This window comes from Gobio gobio, assembly GCF_949357685.1.
Source record: "Gobio gobio genome assembly, chromosome: 4".
NCBI lineage: Eukaryota > Metazoa > Chordata > Actinopteri > Cypriniformes > Gobionidae > Gobio > Gobio gobio.
Genome location: NC_137100.1, coordinates 32,765,762 through 32,784,765, shown reverse-complemented (window position 1 = coordinate 32,784,765; position 19,004 = coordinate 32,765,762). Strand labels below are relative to the sequence as shown.

General features: G+C 43.2%; 2 protein-coding genes across 3 annotated transcripts in view; one reads left to right on the top strand and one right to left on the bottom strand.

The window, feature by feature from the left end:
- The first annotated feature begins 512 nt into the window (after positions 1–512).
- Positions 513–4,204, top strand: LOC307125876 (E3 ubiquitin-protein ligase DTX3L). Its single transcript, XM_079816074.1, has 4 exons — positions 513–782; positions 1,062–2,015; positions 2,127–2,344; positions 2,469–4,204. The coding sequence occupies exons 1-4, from the start codon at positions 768–770 to the stop codon at positions 2,536–2,538; spliced, it is 1,257 nt and encodes a 418-aa protein (XP_079672200.1). The 5' UTR covers positions 513–767; the 3' UTR covers positions 2,539–4,204.
- Positions 4,205–5,195: 991 nt separating this feature from the next.
- The window catches only part of parp8 (poly (ADP-ribose) polymerase family, member 8), a 50,023-nt gene continuing 36,214 nt past the window's right edge, over positions 5,196–19,004 (bottom strand). Inside the window, exons 21-26 of one of the 2 annotated variants that reach the window (XM_079815131.1) lie at positions 17,259–17,331; positions 8,792–8,861; positions 8,575–8,645; positions 8,337–8,406; positions 8,159–8,243; positions 5,196–7,405 (exon numbers count right to left, since the gene is read on the bottom strand). In XM_079815131.1, the coding sequence (XP_079671257.1) occupies positions 7,303–7,405; positions 8,159–8,243; positions 8,337–8,406; positions 8,575–8,645; positions 8,792–8,861; positions 17,259–17,331 (472 nt within the window). In that variant the 3' untranslated portion in view covers positions 5,196–7,302. The remainder of the gene's footprint in view (positions 7,406–8,158; positions 8,244–8,336; positions 8,407–8,574; positions 8,646–8,791; positions 8,862–17,258; positions 17,332–19,004) is intronic. The other variant, XM_079815130.1, reaches the window with a different exon arrangement.

Genomic DNA, 19,004 nt, shown 5'->3' with positions numbered 1-19,004 from the left:
TAAGATAAACTTATTTGCTCTGTTTACATAGTTTACTGATACCTATTGTTTATTTACTGGTACTACTGCCTTAACAATGACACCCCCAATGGATGAGGATAATTTAATAGCATTTAATAGAGCCATGTAATGACGTATAAATAATGAATATCAAAAAATAGTCTGATGGACTGTTTAATATACAACAACAATTTGTAACCAAAGACTAGGCTATGTAAAATGTGAATTCACTTTTATTAGTAACTTTGGTAAGTTTCAGATTTCAATTCATAAATAACATCGATGGAGGGGGGCCCAAAAAATGCAGCCTGCCTAGTGTAGTCCATTTATTTAATCCGGCTCTGGATCTAGGACCCTTATACAGTGTGTGCCATTCTAAAGACTAAAATCTATCCCTCACAGCCTTGTTTTCATCCACCTGTGTTTGAATTTGAAAACCCCTGAATTAGGCCAATAGCAGTTGGTTTTATGCTGGAAATTGTTCTGGGACCTGGCAACCCTGAGCACGCTATGACTGCGCATGAGTTCCTGCTTCTAAACTGAAACTAGAGCGCAGAGTATACGTTCAAAAAAGTGATAACATTGTTCTGAGTGACACTGGACCCAAAAGAAACACACTTTATACTCGGCTTCTTTTTTTTTAAGAATGCTTACTTTTTTTCTGAAACACGTTCCTTGACGGTTAAGATAGAGGATCGTTTTGTGAAACGTAGCCTACACGGTTGTTTTCCCTGACAACTGAAAGACGCCATCGGCAGAGATTAGAGATGGCGCGCCAAAAGGTAAGTTTGTTTACAGTCCTACTGAACCCCATTTAACTGCATATCATTTATGGACTCAAGTTTCAGCGAAAACTTTCATTATTACTTTGACATCTGACTCTATAGCCTACTGCGAATATGATGTTGTTAAAGCGGTTTAATATTCTTTTGACAAGTGTGGCGTCAGTTTGATCAAATTTAAGGTGCTAGAAAGTCTTGCATTTGGGTTTAAATGCAAGTATGAGGAACTATCTGCAGATACCCTGAATAAATCAGCTATTACTTTCAAATTCATTGCAGATATTTACTGGAGTGAGACTTCAGACTGGCCCAGACACCATAGTTACCACCAGGTCATTCGAAGAGAGTGAAGATCTTTACATGAAGGTAGTTGCGCAAAAGCAAAAGACATGTGGTGGAAGTAGTGATCTAAGACGAGAGGAGATGCGTCCGAAGGAACACGCTGCAGCAGGTCTGGGACAAGCTCAAAGTGACTCTTTAGTGGTTCAAACAGTTAAGGTTGATGACATTGTTATGCAATACATCCAAGAAAAGAAATCTAAGGAACTTGGCACAATCGAAAATAGGAATGCAGTTTCCATAAAGCTGTACAAAAGTCACGTGTCTTTTACGTCCAAGACTGGTAGGAACATTCACGCTCAATTTGCACGAGAACAGTTTATAACATTATATCAAAAGATTGCAACAGGGCTGCAAACGAAGACATGCGTTTACAGTCCAAAAACGATTGCGGATTGCAGTGCAGAGTTTCCAGAACTCTTAATCAAAACAGACCAAAAGCAAATTGAACTGACTGGCAGCTTCATTAGCCTTGAAAGATTAGAGACATTTTTGAATGGGAGTGCACAGCACAGAATGGGAAGGTATCCACCACAGCACCAAGCCCCAAGAAAAACAAAAGACGATGACACACCTTACAAGCAACCTGTGAAACAAAAGACATCAACAGACCAAGCCAAAGATGAGACCTGTCCAATTTGTTTGGATTTAATCAAGACAAATGAATGCAGTGTCTTAAATAAATGCAAGCACAAATTTTGTAAAGACTGTTTGGATAGGGCTTTCCAGTTGAAACCAGCCTGTCCGATATGTGGAGAGATATATGGCAATCTTACAGGGACGCAACCGAAAGGAGGAACCATGACCGTCTCAAGGGACAGCTCTTCTTTACCTGGATACGAAAAATATGGAACGATCGTAATTAACTACTATATACCAAGTGGACGTCAGGGGGTGAGTTTATGAATGCAATGAATGAAATGTAATACATTCCTCTGCTTTGTGCTGTTCAACATGATAACATTCAGTTACACCTCAGTCTTTTGATTACCTCATACTCCGCAGAATGAACACCCAAACCCAGGCACGGCGTACCAGGGTGCGTCCCGCATAGCTTACCTCCCTGACTCAACAGAAGGGCACAACGTACTGAAGCTTCTGCAGAGGTCGTTTGACCAGCGACTCACTTTCACCATTGGATGCTCATCTACCACTGGAAAGAACAATGTGGTGACCTGGAATGACATTCACCATAAGACGTCTCGTGATGGAGGGCCAACGCAGTAAGTCAAACAGTTTGGGTGTTGTCAACATTTTCTGGTGTGTTACATCGTCTCAGACAAACCCTTTTATTTTCAGCACTGCTTGAATCTAAAATCGTTGTAACAATGCTTTTGTCTTTTGTAGTTATGGTTACCCAGATCCAGACTACCTGAAACGAGTACAAGACGAACTGAAAGCAAAAGGAATTCACTGATTTTATGGACTTAACTTAGTAATGAATACAAACACTATATGACTATAACCAGAAGTTAAAAATGACGGTATTTCGTTTAACAGTTTAGGATGTAGCCTACTGTATTAATTGCCATGTTTTAGTTTTGTAACATTCTAATCTCATAAAGCAGCATAAGAGAAAGAGTAGGCGTAGTCACAGAGTAATCACATTCTGCTTTTAACTGTAAACCTTATAGTTTCATATCTACAGAAATTAGATTTTAAAGGCACCGAAACTTAATCGAAGCAATAACAAAGGAGTAGATGGATGATGCTGTGAATGAGCGTGGAATCATGGGAGTTGTCATCTTCACCTCCACAGCTGATGGAAAGCAGTCCGACGGGACTCAGGCAGAAATCGTGTTCATGCCTTTTACAGTTAAGTTTGATCACTTTAAAATAACATTATTTTATTTCATTCTAATGAAATAGCCACAAGTGCTGAATTACTACAGGTCACTTTATTTGATAAATTAAAACTGGGGTAATGCAGTGCAGTTTTACTTAGTCAAAACAATCCTACTAAAATACATTCGAGTGTGTTGAAAGTTATGTTATTACTCTACTTATTGCACATTGCACTAGATCAATATTAGAATTAATATCAAATTAATAAAAGCTGGATGACTGCAATTAATTTTAATTATTGTATGGTAGAGAAAATGCTAAATTTTGCTATGTTAGCCACTTTACAAGATAGCATTGTCTCTGAGTTGTAAGATGTTTGTACCATCCATCACAGCAAAGAAAAAAAAAAAAAAAGAAAACCTTTTTTTTTTTCAAAAAGACGAACCATGTTGAGCTACAAGACTCGAAATTGCGACAATATTTGTCGCATATGCTCCCCAATTTGAATCTGTATGACTTCAAAATGTATTTAGGAGCATTTTTATGAGTGAAAATTGTTGCGGTGCAATCTTTTTTCTAGATATGCAATGGTCGACCAAAATTGGAATGTTTGTGCATCAAACACTATCGCAAGCGGCCAGATTTTAGTTTTTGCTGATCTCTATTCTGGACTTGCACACAAACTGCATTGCAATCATTTCCCGAAATGTAATATGTGTGAAAATATTATGAAGTCTGTTAACACAGGCCAGAGATGGGACACGCTGAAGACACGGAGGAGAGCGCAAATGTGCAGCAGAGAAAATACCAGACACGGCAAGTTCACTGTTTGTGATGCTCAAAATATAGGAAGAAAATGACAGGAAACTGTCTTTAGAATAGTTTCAATGGCATTTTCTTTTCCTCTTACCTCCGTATAAAGTAGAGTTTATAAGCGCAACTGCTTTGTTTACAGCGGTACCCAAAGAAACGCTTCAAGCGCCACCTACTGTCACAGAGTTAATCTGCATTTTCATTCATTACGTCTTTTTTGTTTTTTTGTGCACGTTTCTTATGTAACACAATTTCACAGAGCAAATACAGAATGGTCTTTAGCTTTAAGTCTTGAAATTATACAATCTAATTTAAATAAATAAATAAAAAACAACTGCTCATGTTACATGTGTGTAGCGTCTTTGTTTGGATTGTGATTAAAATGCAGTGGTTTCCTCTTATTTTAAATGGCTAAAAAAGTTTTTTGTTTTTTTTAAGACCAGTTTTGTCTGTTATAGAGCCAATAAACTGAAAGCTTGTCTGCAAAACTGAAAAAAAAAAAAAAAAAAAATTCTGCAGCCGGTATCAAAATTGGCCAATTTGTTTATTAAAAAAAAAAAGAAATTCATGAAAAATCATGATTTGGTACAATCATTACCATTTTTATTTCTCCAAACATATTTTTAAGTAAAATCTTTTGATATATATATATATATATATATATATATATATATATATATATATATATATATATATATATATATATAAATTGTAGTTGTGGTGCTCCTAACGTTTTAAAGTTGGGAGCACCAGTGCTACCAAGTAAAGTTAATTTAACAATAACAATGATTAGTTTTGTCGATAAAGGTATTCAAACAGGTTGCTAACCTGTGTAATAAAACACATATTAGAGGTTTCTACAGAAGTAGAACCAAAACAAAAGGGTAACGCGAATATGACATAATTGACAGGCGACGCAATGACACAGGCCGTTACACTGGTTAAAATTGCGGATTTCACTTTATTCTACCAACCCCTACTCCTAACAGTCTACTAATACTCAACTACTCTAATGAGAGTTAGTTAACACGTAGGTGCAACATTACTTAGTCAACAGAATGTTTAAAGGTGACCATCAAATTAAAGTCTAAACGACTTACCTGTGCCAAACGTCCTGGCTTTCGGCCAGCTTGAGTAATGATTGACCTGTCCTAACACTGATTTGCAGAGATATGGCTAAATTGGTAACATATAAGATTTTGTGCGAAAAACAACACTGTAATAATTTTGTGTGTGCTTCAGAGGACAGACACTTGAAATAAAATAAAGTCCTCTCTTCCACAACTTTATACTAAACTATTGTCATGCACTGCTTCTTTCAGGCATTTTATGATAGTTAAACATTTGCATTGCATTTGGAAACTAACTGTGGGTCCAAGGCAAGTGAGGCTAGTAAGGCTGCACACTTTGTGTATGAACTGGTATTCTGCAGTATTAACATCTGATTTCAATTAGAAGGGAAAAAAAGACAGAAATGTGTAAATTATAGGCAAATTTTAATTTAATGAACATAAACAGATACATAAGCTACTATTTCCATTACTTGTAAAAAGCCAAAAAGCTTGGATCTGTTCGCTAAATAAGGAAAAAGTAAAAACGTACTACAGAAAATATTTGGCCTCCGTGTTGCTGTGGCATTATTTACAATATATACAGTATTTTCACATATGACAGTATTGTCAAATTTGCCATTAAATCCTTATCTATAAGGCACCAAATGCTAATAGCATGATCTCTTTTTTTTTTTTTACCAATTTGTGCGGAAAATGTACAAAACTATACAAACAGAACTATTACATATGAACAGTCCATCACAATGAATGTAAAGTAATAAAATAATCTTTGAAACAGTTATGGTATACAGTTATGCGTACATGCATGTAAGAATCAACCGCCATTTTAATCCTTTAAAGAGACATTTTTATTAACTGATCAGATTGTGGATTTGAAGGAATACTCATTGTAATAAATCTGATTTACATCCCTTTTTTAGTAATGACAAACTTGACAATGCATATTGATTATGTAAACTTCCACTTCAGATTAAATGTCATAAGCTGTTGCCATTCGATCAATTGAATCTACAATGGGATAAAATGGAATATATTGCAAGTGAATATCATGTGGATTTACCAGTATTTCAGAGTCCCATGGAAAAATACAAAATACTTTTCTGCACACAAAATGATCAATACTACATATTTAATGTGCCCATTTTTTTTTTAATAAAACCCATAATTCTGCCCATAAGTGAGAAAAGTGTTGTGGTGCTACATCTTGACATTATGTAAAAGTTGCATTTCCTCAAATAATATTTATTTTAAAGTGAACAATTTAATATATTTTAACCAAATGTGTTGCCTTTATGCACATATTCCTAATATCTTAACTGGGTGATTATCCTCAAAAAAGATTTAGTGATTTTAACGACGGAAAGTAATGAAAACAACCACACAGGTGTCTAAATATCACTATAAAGAATTGCAAAAATTTAACAGAACACTCACACATTTGAACCTTCTGTTAATACATTACAATGTAAAAACAACAAGCAGCAAACACTTATTCTGCCTTAAAACCACCTTACAAAAAAGATTTATATTGAAAAGGCAATTTACAATTGGGTGCCGATTTTGTCCTTTATCAAAAAATTCTGTAACCATACCAAGGAAAGCAAGTGATTTGAAAACGTAAGGAAAGCAGCGTGCATCTTATGTTGTTGCTGCCGAATATATAAAGTTTTTACTTTAAGTGTTTTTTTTTTTTTACGTTTTAATCTTTTTTTTATATAGTTGGTATAGTCACTACTCAATGAAAATGTTACAGCAATGCTGTATATTTAAAATGATAAAAGTTAATGAAGTGGCAGGTTCGGTAATTCTGGGCAAATTCTAAACTGAGGCCTTTAGAAATTGTAAACTGACAGCTACTTTTAAGTAGCATGACACAAGCTGTAGCACAGGGATTTTGTCAAAGCTCTCCATCAGCTGTTAATGCAGTCAACATCAGGAGTCGCTCGCTTGTGTTCAGCACTGTCAAACAATAAATACGTCTGTCTTTGAAAGGCATTTAAGATTATATGGAAGTTTGAAACTATCATACATTAAGAAAAATAAAGTGCATATACAGTAGACACCTTTTGTATACACAAATTAATGTACTTTAACAAGTACAACTCTTAGTAAACAAGGTCAGATGGAGCATATCCACACAGGAATATTGTATTTTCTCCAGGAAAGTCTCAAAATACTGTACTACTTCAAAGTGTTTTCATTTTTTGTATCTTTACAAAAAATAAGTAGTCCATCAGTTGAACTGAGAGACATACCATGCTCTTTCAAAATGTACCTTGTATTTATAAACTTAGCAAAATGGTAATAGTTTGAATAGCCAGTGTAAATATGCATGTATCCCAGGGGAACAGTATAAATAGTGTATTTTGAAGATTGTGAATATTCTTTTTGTTGTATGGGAGTGTGTGTGTGTTCTGTGGTTACCAAAAAATACATGGTATTGGCCTCCTACGCTCAAATGTCCAGCTTTGGGAAAGAGGTCAAGGCAGCGGTATTGTGTTCAAACTCTTTCATCCAGTAGCCGTTTGATTGCCGATGACTCGCAGGATCTCCCTATTAATACCAGGGTCCTGTGTGTTTATACTGGTGTCACCTACCTGTCCGTCCTCATAACTAGTTGACAAGTGGTTTAAAAAAAAAAAAAGAGAAAAGGGAGAGTTTCGGTTCAATTTCAGTTCAGTTCTTTTCCAATAAAAAACTCATCAGATGTGCTGCTTTTCATGTTTTATGTAAAGGGATAGTTCACCCAAAAATTGCCCTATGATTCACTCACCCTCAAGCCATCCTAGATGTATATGACGTTCTTCTTTCAGACGAACACAATCGGATTTATATTAAAAAGTGTCCTCGCTCTTCCAAGCATTATAATGGCAGTGAATGGAAGCCCAAAAAAGTGTATCCATCCATTATAAAAGTAATACACACGGCTCCGGGGGGTTAATAAAGGCTTTCTGAAGCAAATCGATGGGTTTTTGTAAGAAAGATATTCATATTTAACACGTTATAAAGTAAAATATATAGTTTCTGGTCGCCTTCCCTGTTCAACTTGCGGGAAAAAAACAACTGGCATAACAATGACGTCGGATGTAGCGCAAGCATTTTGAACTACGAGAGGCGTTACACTATATTCTTAAGTTGAATACGGAAGTCGGTCCGCCGGAAGCTAGATATATATATACACTTTATAATGTTTTTTGGGTGAACTATCCCTTTAATGCATTCAGTTTGGGAAATTTTTACAGATACACATACACACACATATACATACATACATACATACATATATATATACATACATACATACATACATACATACATACATACATATATATATATATATGCTGAGATGGATTTAAATGTACTTACACAAAGAAAAAACGTGTGCAGACATGATCTGTATTTGGAACTACCCAGATGTCACCATGCTTGTGCAGGTCTGGAGATGTAATAGCTGTTATATAAAAGAGAGATTATTACAAACTTGATTTAATGGTTACAGATGATGATGTAAATCTGTGTAAAGGCAGTAAGGTCAAACATGAACCTTCACATAAGGCTATGCATTTCAGGTTGCGGCTCTGCAAAAACTGCGGGTTCTGGCCTTTCTTCTGTGACTGAAAGCAACAGAAAAATGTGGACCAACAGGTTTCAGATACCAAGTATGTTTGATAAAGCCCTTGAAGAAGAAAGTCATTCAAGTTATGACCGTGTTTTTTTTGTTCTTCGTTTTTTTCCCCAACACCAGACACACAAAAACTAGTACTAATAAATACATTCAATACCTGCAAATGAATATTGGACTTGGCGGCAGTTTCATCTTTTGAAGCAACTTTCTGTTGTTTTTTATTCATCCCTATGGGGAAAAACCACAGCATGTCAAGCAATTACACATGTAACAAGTTTATTAATAATATTTTATTTAATTTTTTAATGTGCATATATTCATGTAGAAAGTACAGGAAACATCAGTATCAAATATCCTGGAAGAAGTTTCAAGACCTGAGTAGCCAAAGGATATGCTTGATAATGGACTGAGATAGATTCCACTCCCATAGATAGCGCCATGGAGCTGCAAAAACACAACAATGATTTAGTATGCAAACCATGTTTTATTTATTCTCAAAATGTGTAGTGTGTCTGCTGAACTACCCAGTAACTTCATACGGTTTCCATACACCAGTGTTTTTCAATCCTGGTCCTGGGGACCCACCGCTCTGCATATTTTGCATGTCTTTCTTATCTGACACACTTAGGGTTCGTCTAAATCAGCTCCCTAGGTTCCAAGGTCGTGAACCAGTATATCGTGCACTGGTAGGGACAGTAATGACTCTGGCTCACTACACATTTTGGGACACTGATGACTCAACTTCTATTGACATGACAACGTCTTCATTGTACATCATCACTACTGATATATATGAACAACAGCAGAACTGATATCTTTGACATCTTTTAATGTTATTTAAAGCTTGTTACAAATAGATTATGTTCATTACCTAAAACATCAATCATGTCATTATGTGTGTGTTGGCTCACGTGATTTATTTTGCGCTTTAGAACTTCTGTTAAGGGAACATAGCGAGCATCAATGCTCCCTGGTTTTCACAGTGCATTGTGGGACTTTTTAGGGATCGAAAGTTTCAGTGTACTGGAAGGATTTTGCGAATGAGACAGCCCTTAAAATTGCAGACTCCCTGATCAGTGCCCTGACTACTGAATCTGATTGAGACGCACCCCTAGTTCAGTTCATGGGGCTCTCTCCCATTGAGCTGATGATCTGAATCAGGTGTGTTAAATAATGCAGCGTTCACACTGCATGATTTTCAAAGTCATCGGATCACTGTTCTTTTCACACTGCATGACGGTTCGGCGACAGGAGGTTTCACACTGCACAACTTTACAATAGGAAGAGTCGCCGACAACTCTGCCTGGTCCACAAACTACGTTTCACAACCAAACACGCGAGAAGTGATTGGGAAATAACACAAGATCATTCGTGATTAAGAACAGAGTTCTCGGGCGAGACTGGAATTGTTATTAAAAATGATGATCCAAATTTTCTGTGCGCTGAAAAGGAGAAAAAGATTATGGAGGAGGAAATGATTGGGTAGACACAAGGAGCAAGGATTGTTTGTTCTGCAAAGAAATTTGGAGGTAAATAAATAATTTCGCAATGTGCTGCTGTTGCGGCTGGTCAAGCAAATATGTGCTTTGTTTCTGTTTGATATCATTTTAAATATATATATTAAAATTATGATATTCTGGTCTGTAACTCCTCCCAGAACTTCCCGCTGTCCTGTATCTTGCGCTCTCATTGGCTGTAGGTCATTGCCAATTTAATTTTCAGAACACATTTCACACAGCAGGATTTTGAACTGCCAACAGGTCCAGATATTTAGCATGGCAAATATCTCACGGGCGTCTGCGACCCATCTGTGATTCTCTCTCATGATTCTCTTTGATAATTCACACTGCATGATTGTCACTTGCTTGAACGAGCAACGATTTTACCTCAGATTTCTGGCATTTTTCAGCGATTTCACAAAACCTGTCGGCGAGTGAAAATCGTGCAGTGTGAACTCGGCTTAAGGGAGACGTACAAAATGTGCAGAGAAGTGGCTCTTCAGGACCAAGATTGAAAAACAATGCCATACACAACTGACATTGCACAATTTCTTTTTTCTAATAAATAAACCTCTTACAGAGTGTTTCACTCCTAAATTACTAAACTACTAAAACTTCACAAACTATTAATTTCCACCTTGCAAACTGTATATTAAGATATGTAGTGGAAAAAAAGTCAGTGTGCGTCTGCTCAGATTTTTAAAGGGTAAGTTCCCCCAAAAATTCCAAGACTCTCCCAAGACTTTCGTTCATCTTCAGAACACAAATTAAGATCTTTTTAAAATCTGAGATGGTTTCGTACTCTCCACTAACAGCAACGCAACTACCATTTTGACATTTCAAAAAGTTCATAAAGAGATCGTAAAACAAATCAATAGGAATTGAGCATTTTAGTCCAAATTTTCTGAAGAGACACGATTGCTTTATATAGTGATGATATTGAATTTAGGCTTTATGTTAAATTTAGGCTTTTATTCACATATAAACATTAATCAGCGCACATAAACAGAAGCTCAACCGAACAATTTGCTCTTGTGGAAACTGAAACGTGCTGCGTAACTAAGAATGAACCTCAAGCAAGCAAGCATGCTTGTGCTTCCATTTACCACAACTGATGAGTGAGTTGATGAATGTTTATATGTAAATAAAAGCCTAAATTCAATCTGTTCATCATATCGCTCAATTCATATGGATTAGTTTAGATTGAATTAGTGGTAGTTGTGTAGGCTGTCAATGGAGGGACAGAAAGCTCTCAGATTTCATTAAAAAGATTATCATTTGTGTTCTGAAAATGAATGAAAGTTTTACGGGTTTGGAACGGAGTGAGTAATGACAGAATTATAGGAATTTTTGGGTGAACTGTCCCGTTAAGATGTTTACATAATGCATTATGCATAAATATAATATTACATCGTATATTTCTTCTATAAAAAAACACTGGCTTCATCCAAACTTCATCCCAGTTTAATTACATAAAAAAAACGTCTCGGTTACGTATGTAACCCTCGTTCCCTGAGGAGGGAACGGAGACGTACGTTAGTGACTAACGAATGGGGGTTTCGCTTAGAAGCCAATCATCTTCATCGTATTCAACAGCGCCCAATGGCAGTGCCAATGCCATGGGCATGCGGAATTTGCATGCGTAACTCCGCCCCACCTCGTGGGTATATAAGGAAGTACGCTGCGAACATCGCATTATGTTACTGCTGCAGGAGCCAAGACTGAACTCCGCGTTCCAGGCAGCACAGCTGACGTGGCTAAGGAAACGTACGTCTCCGTTCCCTCCTCAGGGAACGAGGGTTACATACGTAACCGAGACGTTCCCTTTCGTTCAGTCACTACGACGTACGTTAGTGACTAACGAATGGGGGATCCTATTCAACAACGCCACTCAGCTGTCATCCAGTGCCCTGCGTAAGTGTGAGATCCCGCCACTTAAGGCCCTAGGACTCCCACTTATCACAGGAATACCAAGGTACACTGGGAAGCATATCCCAGTGAGGGAATGCCAAGATGCCTACCGTAGGGAGGACTTAGAGAATACACATATGACCCGCTGAGGGTTGCATATGGAAGATCTCTAGGGTACCAGCCGAAGGTGGATTTTTAACCCTAGGGGTGGCAGGGACTTGCCAAGGGAAAGACACCTGCTCACTGAGGAGGCTTACGGTGGGAATACTCGTGTGGGGGTCGCCGGAGGGGAACCATGCACACGGAGCACCTGGCCGGACATGAGGGTCTGGGCTCGAAAGGGCAGACTGAACTGATGTCGGCGTCGACAGTGCTGGAGGAGCTCAGGGCTCTCGGGGAGCTCACCTGAGGAAAATATCGCACGTATCCAGTCCTTGGAGTGGAATGGCGAGCAAGCGAAGACACCTGAGCCTGACCCATTACCGGCCACCCGTAGGGGCGAGTACATAGTCGGACACTGGCTCCACTCGGAGATTGTAGAATCTGGCGAATGTGTTGGGTGTCGCCCAGCCTGCAGCTCTGCAGATGTCTGTTAGCGAGGCGCCATGCGCTAGAGCCCAAGAGGAGGCCACACTCCGGGTGGAGTGTGCCCTCACACCAAGGGGACATGGTCGGCCTTGCTGCTGGTATGCCAAAACAATGGTGTCCACTATCCAGTGAGACAACCTCTGCTTTGAGAGAGCGCTTCCCTTCCGCTCTCCACCATAACAGACAAAGAGCTGGTCTGAGGTCCTGAAACACTGCGTCATGTCTACGTAGGCGCGGAGAGCGCGTACTGGACAGAGCAATGCCAAGGCTGGGTCTGCCTCCTCCAAAGGCAGCGCTTGCAGGTTCACCACCTGATCTCGGAACGGAGTGGTAGGAACCTTGGGCACATATCCGGGCCGGGGTCTCAGGATCACGTGAGAGTTAGCCGGCCCGAACTCAAGGCACGCTTCGTCAACCGAAAATGCTTGCAGGTCCCCGACCCTCTTAAGCGAGGCCAATGCGGTCAGCAGAGCCGTCTTCATAGACAAGAACTTAATCTCGGCCGACCGCAAAGGCTCAAAGGGAGGCCTCTGCAGAGCACTTAAGACTACTGAGAGGTCCCAAGAGGGAACGAGAGGAGAGCGAGGAGGATTCAGTCTCCTCGCCCCCCTCAGGAACCTGATGATCAGGTCGTGCTGACTTACCTTTTTGTCTCCCAGGAGATCGTGGTAGGCAGATATTGCGGCCACGTAGACTTTAAGGGTGGAGGGAGACAGCCTTCGCTCCACCCCCTCCTGGAGAAACGATAGCACGGACCCGATCGGGCATTTCCAGGGGTCTTCTTGGCGGGAAGAGCACCATGTGACGAAGAGGTTCCACTTCAACGCGTAGAGACGTCGAGTAGACTCAGCTTTAGCGGAAGTGATGGTAGCGACCACCGCAGGTGGAAGGCTACTCAAACCTACCGTGTCCTGTCCAGAAGCCACACGTGGAGCTTCCAGAACGCTGGACGCGGGTGCCAAAAGGTGCCCCGTCTCTGAGTAAGGAGGTCCGGTCTCAGAGGAATAGGCCAGGGAGGGGCTGTCGCAAGGAGTAAGAGTTCTGGGAACCAGGTCTGGCCGTGCCAAAGCGGGGCGACCAAGACGACCTGCTCCTTGTCCTCCCTGATCTTGCACAGTACCCGTGCAAGAAGGCTCACTGGGGGAAACGCATACTTGCGTAGACCTGACGGCCAGCTGTGCGCCAGTGCATCCGTGCCGAGGGTGCCCTCGGTCAGGGAATAATACAGGGAGCAATGGGAAGAGACCTGGGAGGCAAACAGATCTACCTGTGCGTCGCCGAACCGTTCCCATATCAGCTGGATCGTCTGGGGGTGGAGTCTCCACTCTCCGGGGAGAGGCTGAAACCGTGAGAGCTCGTCGGCTGCACAGTTCAGGTCTCCAGGGATGTGGACAGCACGAAGGGACCTCAGGCACTTCTGACTCCACAAAACGAGATGGCGGGCGAGTTGAGACATACGGTGGGAGCGTAGACCGCCCTGGTGGTTGATGTACGCTACTACGGCCGTGTTGTCTGTCCTGACTAGCACATGTTGACCCTTCAGCAACGCTCGGAAGCGGTGCAGGGCGAACCGTACAGCCAGTAACTCGAGGCAATTGACATGCAGAAGACGCTGGGGTCCTGTCCAGGAGCCCGCGGCTGCTTGTCCATTGCACATGGCACCCCAGCCCGTGGATGATGCATCTGTTGTCACAACAACATGCCGGGAAGCTCGTTCTAAGGACACTCCGGTCCGTAGAAACTTGAGGTTCGACCACGGGGTGAGTGTCTGTAAGCAGGCCCGGGTCACTGGGACCCGGAGCGTGCCAGACCGCCATGCCCATCTCGGGACTCGATCGCGTAGCCAGTGCTGAAGCGGTCTCATATGAAGCAATCCGAGCGGCGTTACCGCAGCTGCAGATGCCATATGCCCCAGGAGCCTCTGAAAGTGTTTCAGTGGAACCGCACTCTTGCCCTCGAGTTGTCGAAGGGAAGTCAGCAGAGACTGCGCGCGCTCGCTCGAAAGCTGCGCGCACATGGCGACGAGTCGATATCCATACCGAGAAAAGAGATCCTCTGCGCGGGGCAAAGTTTGCTCTTCTCCCAGTTGACCCGAAGGCCCAGACGCGCAGGTCCAGGATTGGCCGTAGCCCACCGGTCTTTTTGGGTACAATGAAGTACGGGCTGTAAAACCCGCAATTCATCTCGGCTGGAGGGACAGGTTCGATCGCACCCTTCGCCAGTAGGGTGGCAATCTCCGCTCGCATGACGGGGGCGTTGGCCCCGATCATGGTGGAACGGACTCCCCGGAAGCAGGGAGGAACCTGCGTGAACTGAATCGCGTAGCCGCGCCTGACGGTCCGCTCGACCCAGCGGGACAGCCCTGGAAGCTGAAGCCAGACATCCAGAAACTGCACCAGCGGGGTCATACGGTGTACAGACGTACCCGGTGTGGGCTTGCAGCGATGCAGCGTCACCGGCCCGGACATGGGAGGCTGTGGGGCGTCCCGGTGCGGGGGCACGGTTGACAGCTGCGTCCTGACAGAGGAGACCAGGGAAGGACCAGCGTTCCACTGGGGTCTGCTCTGCCAGGAGGCTGGCGACAGAGTGGGATGCGAGTGGCGGGACCCGTGGGTGGCGCGCACCGTCATCACCGGACTCTGTGGGCTCAGGGATGGGAGTGTTAATTCTTTCTTTGACCAACATAGGGTGCTGCTGACCCGGGGGCCAGCAGCTGAACAAAGGATTCTCCCCCGGCCCTCCACCGGGGGAAGGAGTGGTCCTGCTACCATCTCCTTGAAAGAATTTCCCATCCCTGAGCCGTCCGTCTCAGGAGCGCCGCTTGGCCTGGCGTTTAGCGGGGCGCGGGGCGGCCTGAGGGGACTTGGACGCCTTCCTACGGCTTCCTCCGCGACCCGGCCCGGGTGAAGGCTGCTGCTTGGACCGGGTGGGAGGGGCGGGAGCCTTAGGAGGGCGTCCTCGGCGTGGAGCAGACTGAGGCGACTGTGCCGGCGGCTGGGTGGAGGCAGCAGCTGGCCGCCGGGGCAGTACGTGTTTGATTGCCTCAGTCTGCTTCTGGGCGATTGAGAACTGTTGGGCAAAGTCCTCAACCGCCCCGCCGAAGAGGCCGGCCTGGGATATGGGGGCATCGAGGAACCGGGTTCGCTCGGTGTCCCGCATATCGGCCAGGTTCAGCCACAGGTGACGCTCCTGGACCACATTTGTGGACATCACTTGACCCAGGGAGCGTGCGGTCACCTTCGTCGCCCGGAGAGCGAGGTCGGTGGCGGCACGCAGCTCATTTAAGAGCCCCGGATCAACTCCACCCTCGTGCATGTCCTTGAGGATCCTGGCCTGGTAGACCTGGAGGATCGCCATGGCATGCAGCGAAGCGGCAGCCTGCCCCGCGGCTCTGTGCGATTTCGACACCAAGGTTGATGTGAATCGACAGGCTTTGGAGGGGTGCTTAGGATCACCACGCCAGGTTGAAGCGCTCTGAGGACACAGTTGCATCGCAACAGAACGTTCAACTGGAGGGACCCCAGTGTACCCTTTAGCTGCCGCCCCATCGAGGACGGAGAAGGCGGAGGAAGTCAGTGAACGGTCACGGGAAGACAACGGGGACTTCCAGGACCGCGTGAGTTCCTCATGCAGCTCGGGAAAGAAAGGTATTGAGGGCAAGGACTGACGGGTGTCAGCGCGAGCCCCCAAAAACCAATCATCGAGCCTTGAGCGTTCGGGACAGGGTGGAGGGTTCCACTCGATCCCTAAACTCGCGGCTGCCCGAGACAACATGGCTGTCAGCTCTGGATCTGACTCGGGCAATGCTGGCACGCCCGAGGGCGGCAGCACAGCCGAGTCATCATCTCCAGAGGACTCGAGCCCACCTTGTGATGCGGTGATCGACATCGCATCCTCCTCCGGAGCGCCAAATGAGATGCGCGGGGGGGCCGGAGCCGGCCCCGCGATCTGCATCTGAACACTCGCGGGTTGCAATGTGCAAGACGGGGGTGTGGCCCGAGGCATGAGCGTCGGGGCTTTGTTCCACACCGTAACCGTCAAGTCACCCTGACCACCAGCCGAAGTACTGGGCCTCTGGGACTCAGTAGATCGGGGTGTGGTAGAGGGGACTCTCACTTCAGTACGAAGGTCATGGAGTCTTGACCGCAACATTGCGATGGTCATGTTCCCGCAGTGAGAACATGACTCATCCGCGAACGCTGTCTGAGCATGCTGAAAGCCCAAACATACCAGACAGTGTTCGTGCCCATCAGAGGAGGAAAGCAACCGACCACACCCAGAAGTACACGGACGAGACATCCTGAAAAGGACGCGTCACGTGTAAGCTCTTTTATGAGAGGAAAGCCTCGCAGAGAACGCCGAAGCGCCCAGGGACCACACACCAGCTGTCTAGCGGACCACTGCGCAGATCAGCAGGCAGGCAGTATGATGATCACTGGAACGCGCCGTAACACCAACGCCTCTGGAAAGCTGCTCGTCTCGAAAGCTGTCGATGACTCAGATCAGGCTTGTAGGAGTGAAGAGATCCTCTTGGCTCCAAAGCAGAAACATAATGCGATGTTCGCAGCGTACTTCCTTATATACCCACGAGGTGGGGCGGAGTTACGCATGCAAATTCCGCATGCCCATGGCATTGGCACTGCCATTGGGCGCTGTTGAATACGATGAAGATGATTGGCTTCTAAGCGAAACCCCCATTCGTTAGTCACTAACGTACGTCGTAGTGACTGAACGAAAGGGAACAGCAGTTTAATCATCTTTCCCCTCAACCCTTTTTATGATGGTCCTCTTTAAAATAAACAGGGTCATATACTGTATCTGCATCAAAATTAATAGTGAGTACCTGAAGCCTTGTGTTTGATGCAACGACCAAACCATTCCTCAAAATGGAGTGCCAGTTTTCTATGTGTGATCCACTGAAAGCGATAGAAAGAGAGAGAGAGAGAGAGCCAGTCAGTTTGTCTTTTCTAAAACTGGAAAATCAACAACAACTGTTCTCAAGTCGGCAAAAAACCTTCACACCTGTACAGTTATGGTTTTAATTAGATTTGTGCAAAAGACAGATTTGAAACCTATTCTATGACTCAAAAAATCTACAGGGCTGTTGAATGGTTGAATCTGATTGGATTGAATGTTCTAAGGTGTGCAATTATTTTCAGGGAAACGCACGGCTAAAGTATTTACATGAATCACATGTCCATATCACTTTGCCAAATGATTTCAGTTATTTCAAAGGTCCGTTATTCCTTACAGCCTACAACAGTAAAATAACCAAAACCCACAATGACTCTGACCAAGCAAATAAATATAGTAAACAAATTATTTCCATGTTTTTTGCCACACAATTAGGTTTTATTATGTACAGAAAGCAAATGCACTTTTTCCCGCTCTCTTTTCCACTAAAAAAAAACACACACGCACTCGTACAGAAACGTCTTGTCGGCACTGATCTGACGATTTTAGCAGCAAAATAGTTTAGCAACTAGACATTTCTCACTAGCTAAGTAATAACGGCACTGTTCTTGAAGCAGATAAACTTAGTTTCGCTATTATAAGAGACGTACTGACTCAAATAATTAACACGCTTAATCTCTCGCTCTAATGACTGCATTAATAAATGCATTAATAAATACATTAGTCTGTTATGGCTGAAGCCTCTGTTACTAGCCCTAAAATTATGTTTTGGAATTAGCACCGGAGGCATGGGATGATACACACAAGAGCGTTTTATATGTGCAGTGTGTAATATTTACGAGGATCAATTGACAGAAATGCAATAAAATATGCATAACTATGTTTTCAGTGGTGTATAAAGACCTTACATAATGAACCGTTATGTTTTCATTAACTTAGAATGAGCCATTTCTATCTACATACACCACAGGTCCCCTTACAGTGAAGTCACCATTTTACGCCGCCATGTTTCTACAGTAGCCCTAAACGAACAGACTGCTCTACAGAGCACTAGCTACTCTCTTCGGTCTATGACGACGACATCTTTGTCCTGTGCCGGCCACCGTAGCTTCCCTATGTGCTTCGAAAGGAAGGGGTGAGCGGTGGACGGTTGCAATTCGCAACAGCACCGCTAGATGACGCTAATATTTACACAGTGCACCTTTAGGGACAAAAACCTGACAAATGTCTTGAAATACAACATCTGAACAATGTTTTGAATGTATAGTAACCGCGGAATAACAAGCGGAATAATTGACTCCACTCTGTGGAATTATTAGAAAATAATGCACACCCGCTTCTCGTTGTGGTCGCATTACCACCTCAGGTGTGTATTGTTTTCGAATAATTTAATGGCCCGTCATCAATTATTCCTTACATATAGTTTGCTGCACAGCTGAATCACAACTAGTTACATCATCTGGAACTGATTACCTCTTAATGCGCCAGTGAAACGCACTTCCAAATTTAGTATATTTAATATTAGTGGACAATCACAAAGCCATGAAGCATTTAAAGTGAGAAATTGTGTCTTTTCTGATACAGTAGGTCTTACAGTGCAAATCTGTCTTGTGGCTACAACATTTGTTCAGCACACCCACAGACCGCCTGATTCACATTGCAGACAAAAATGGCA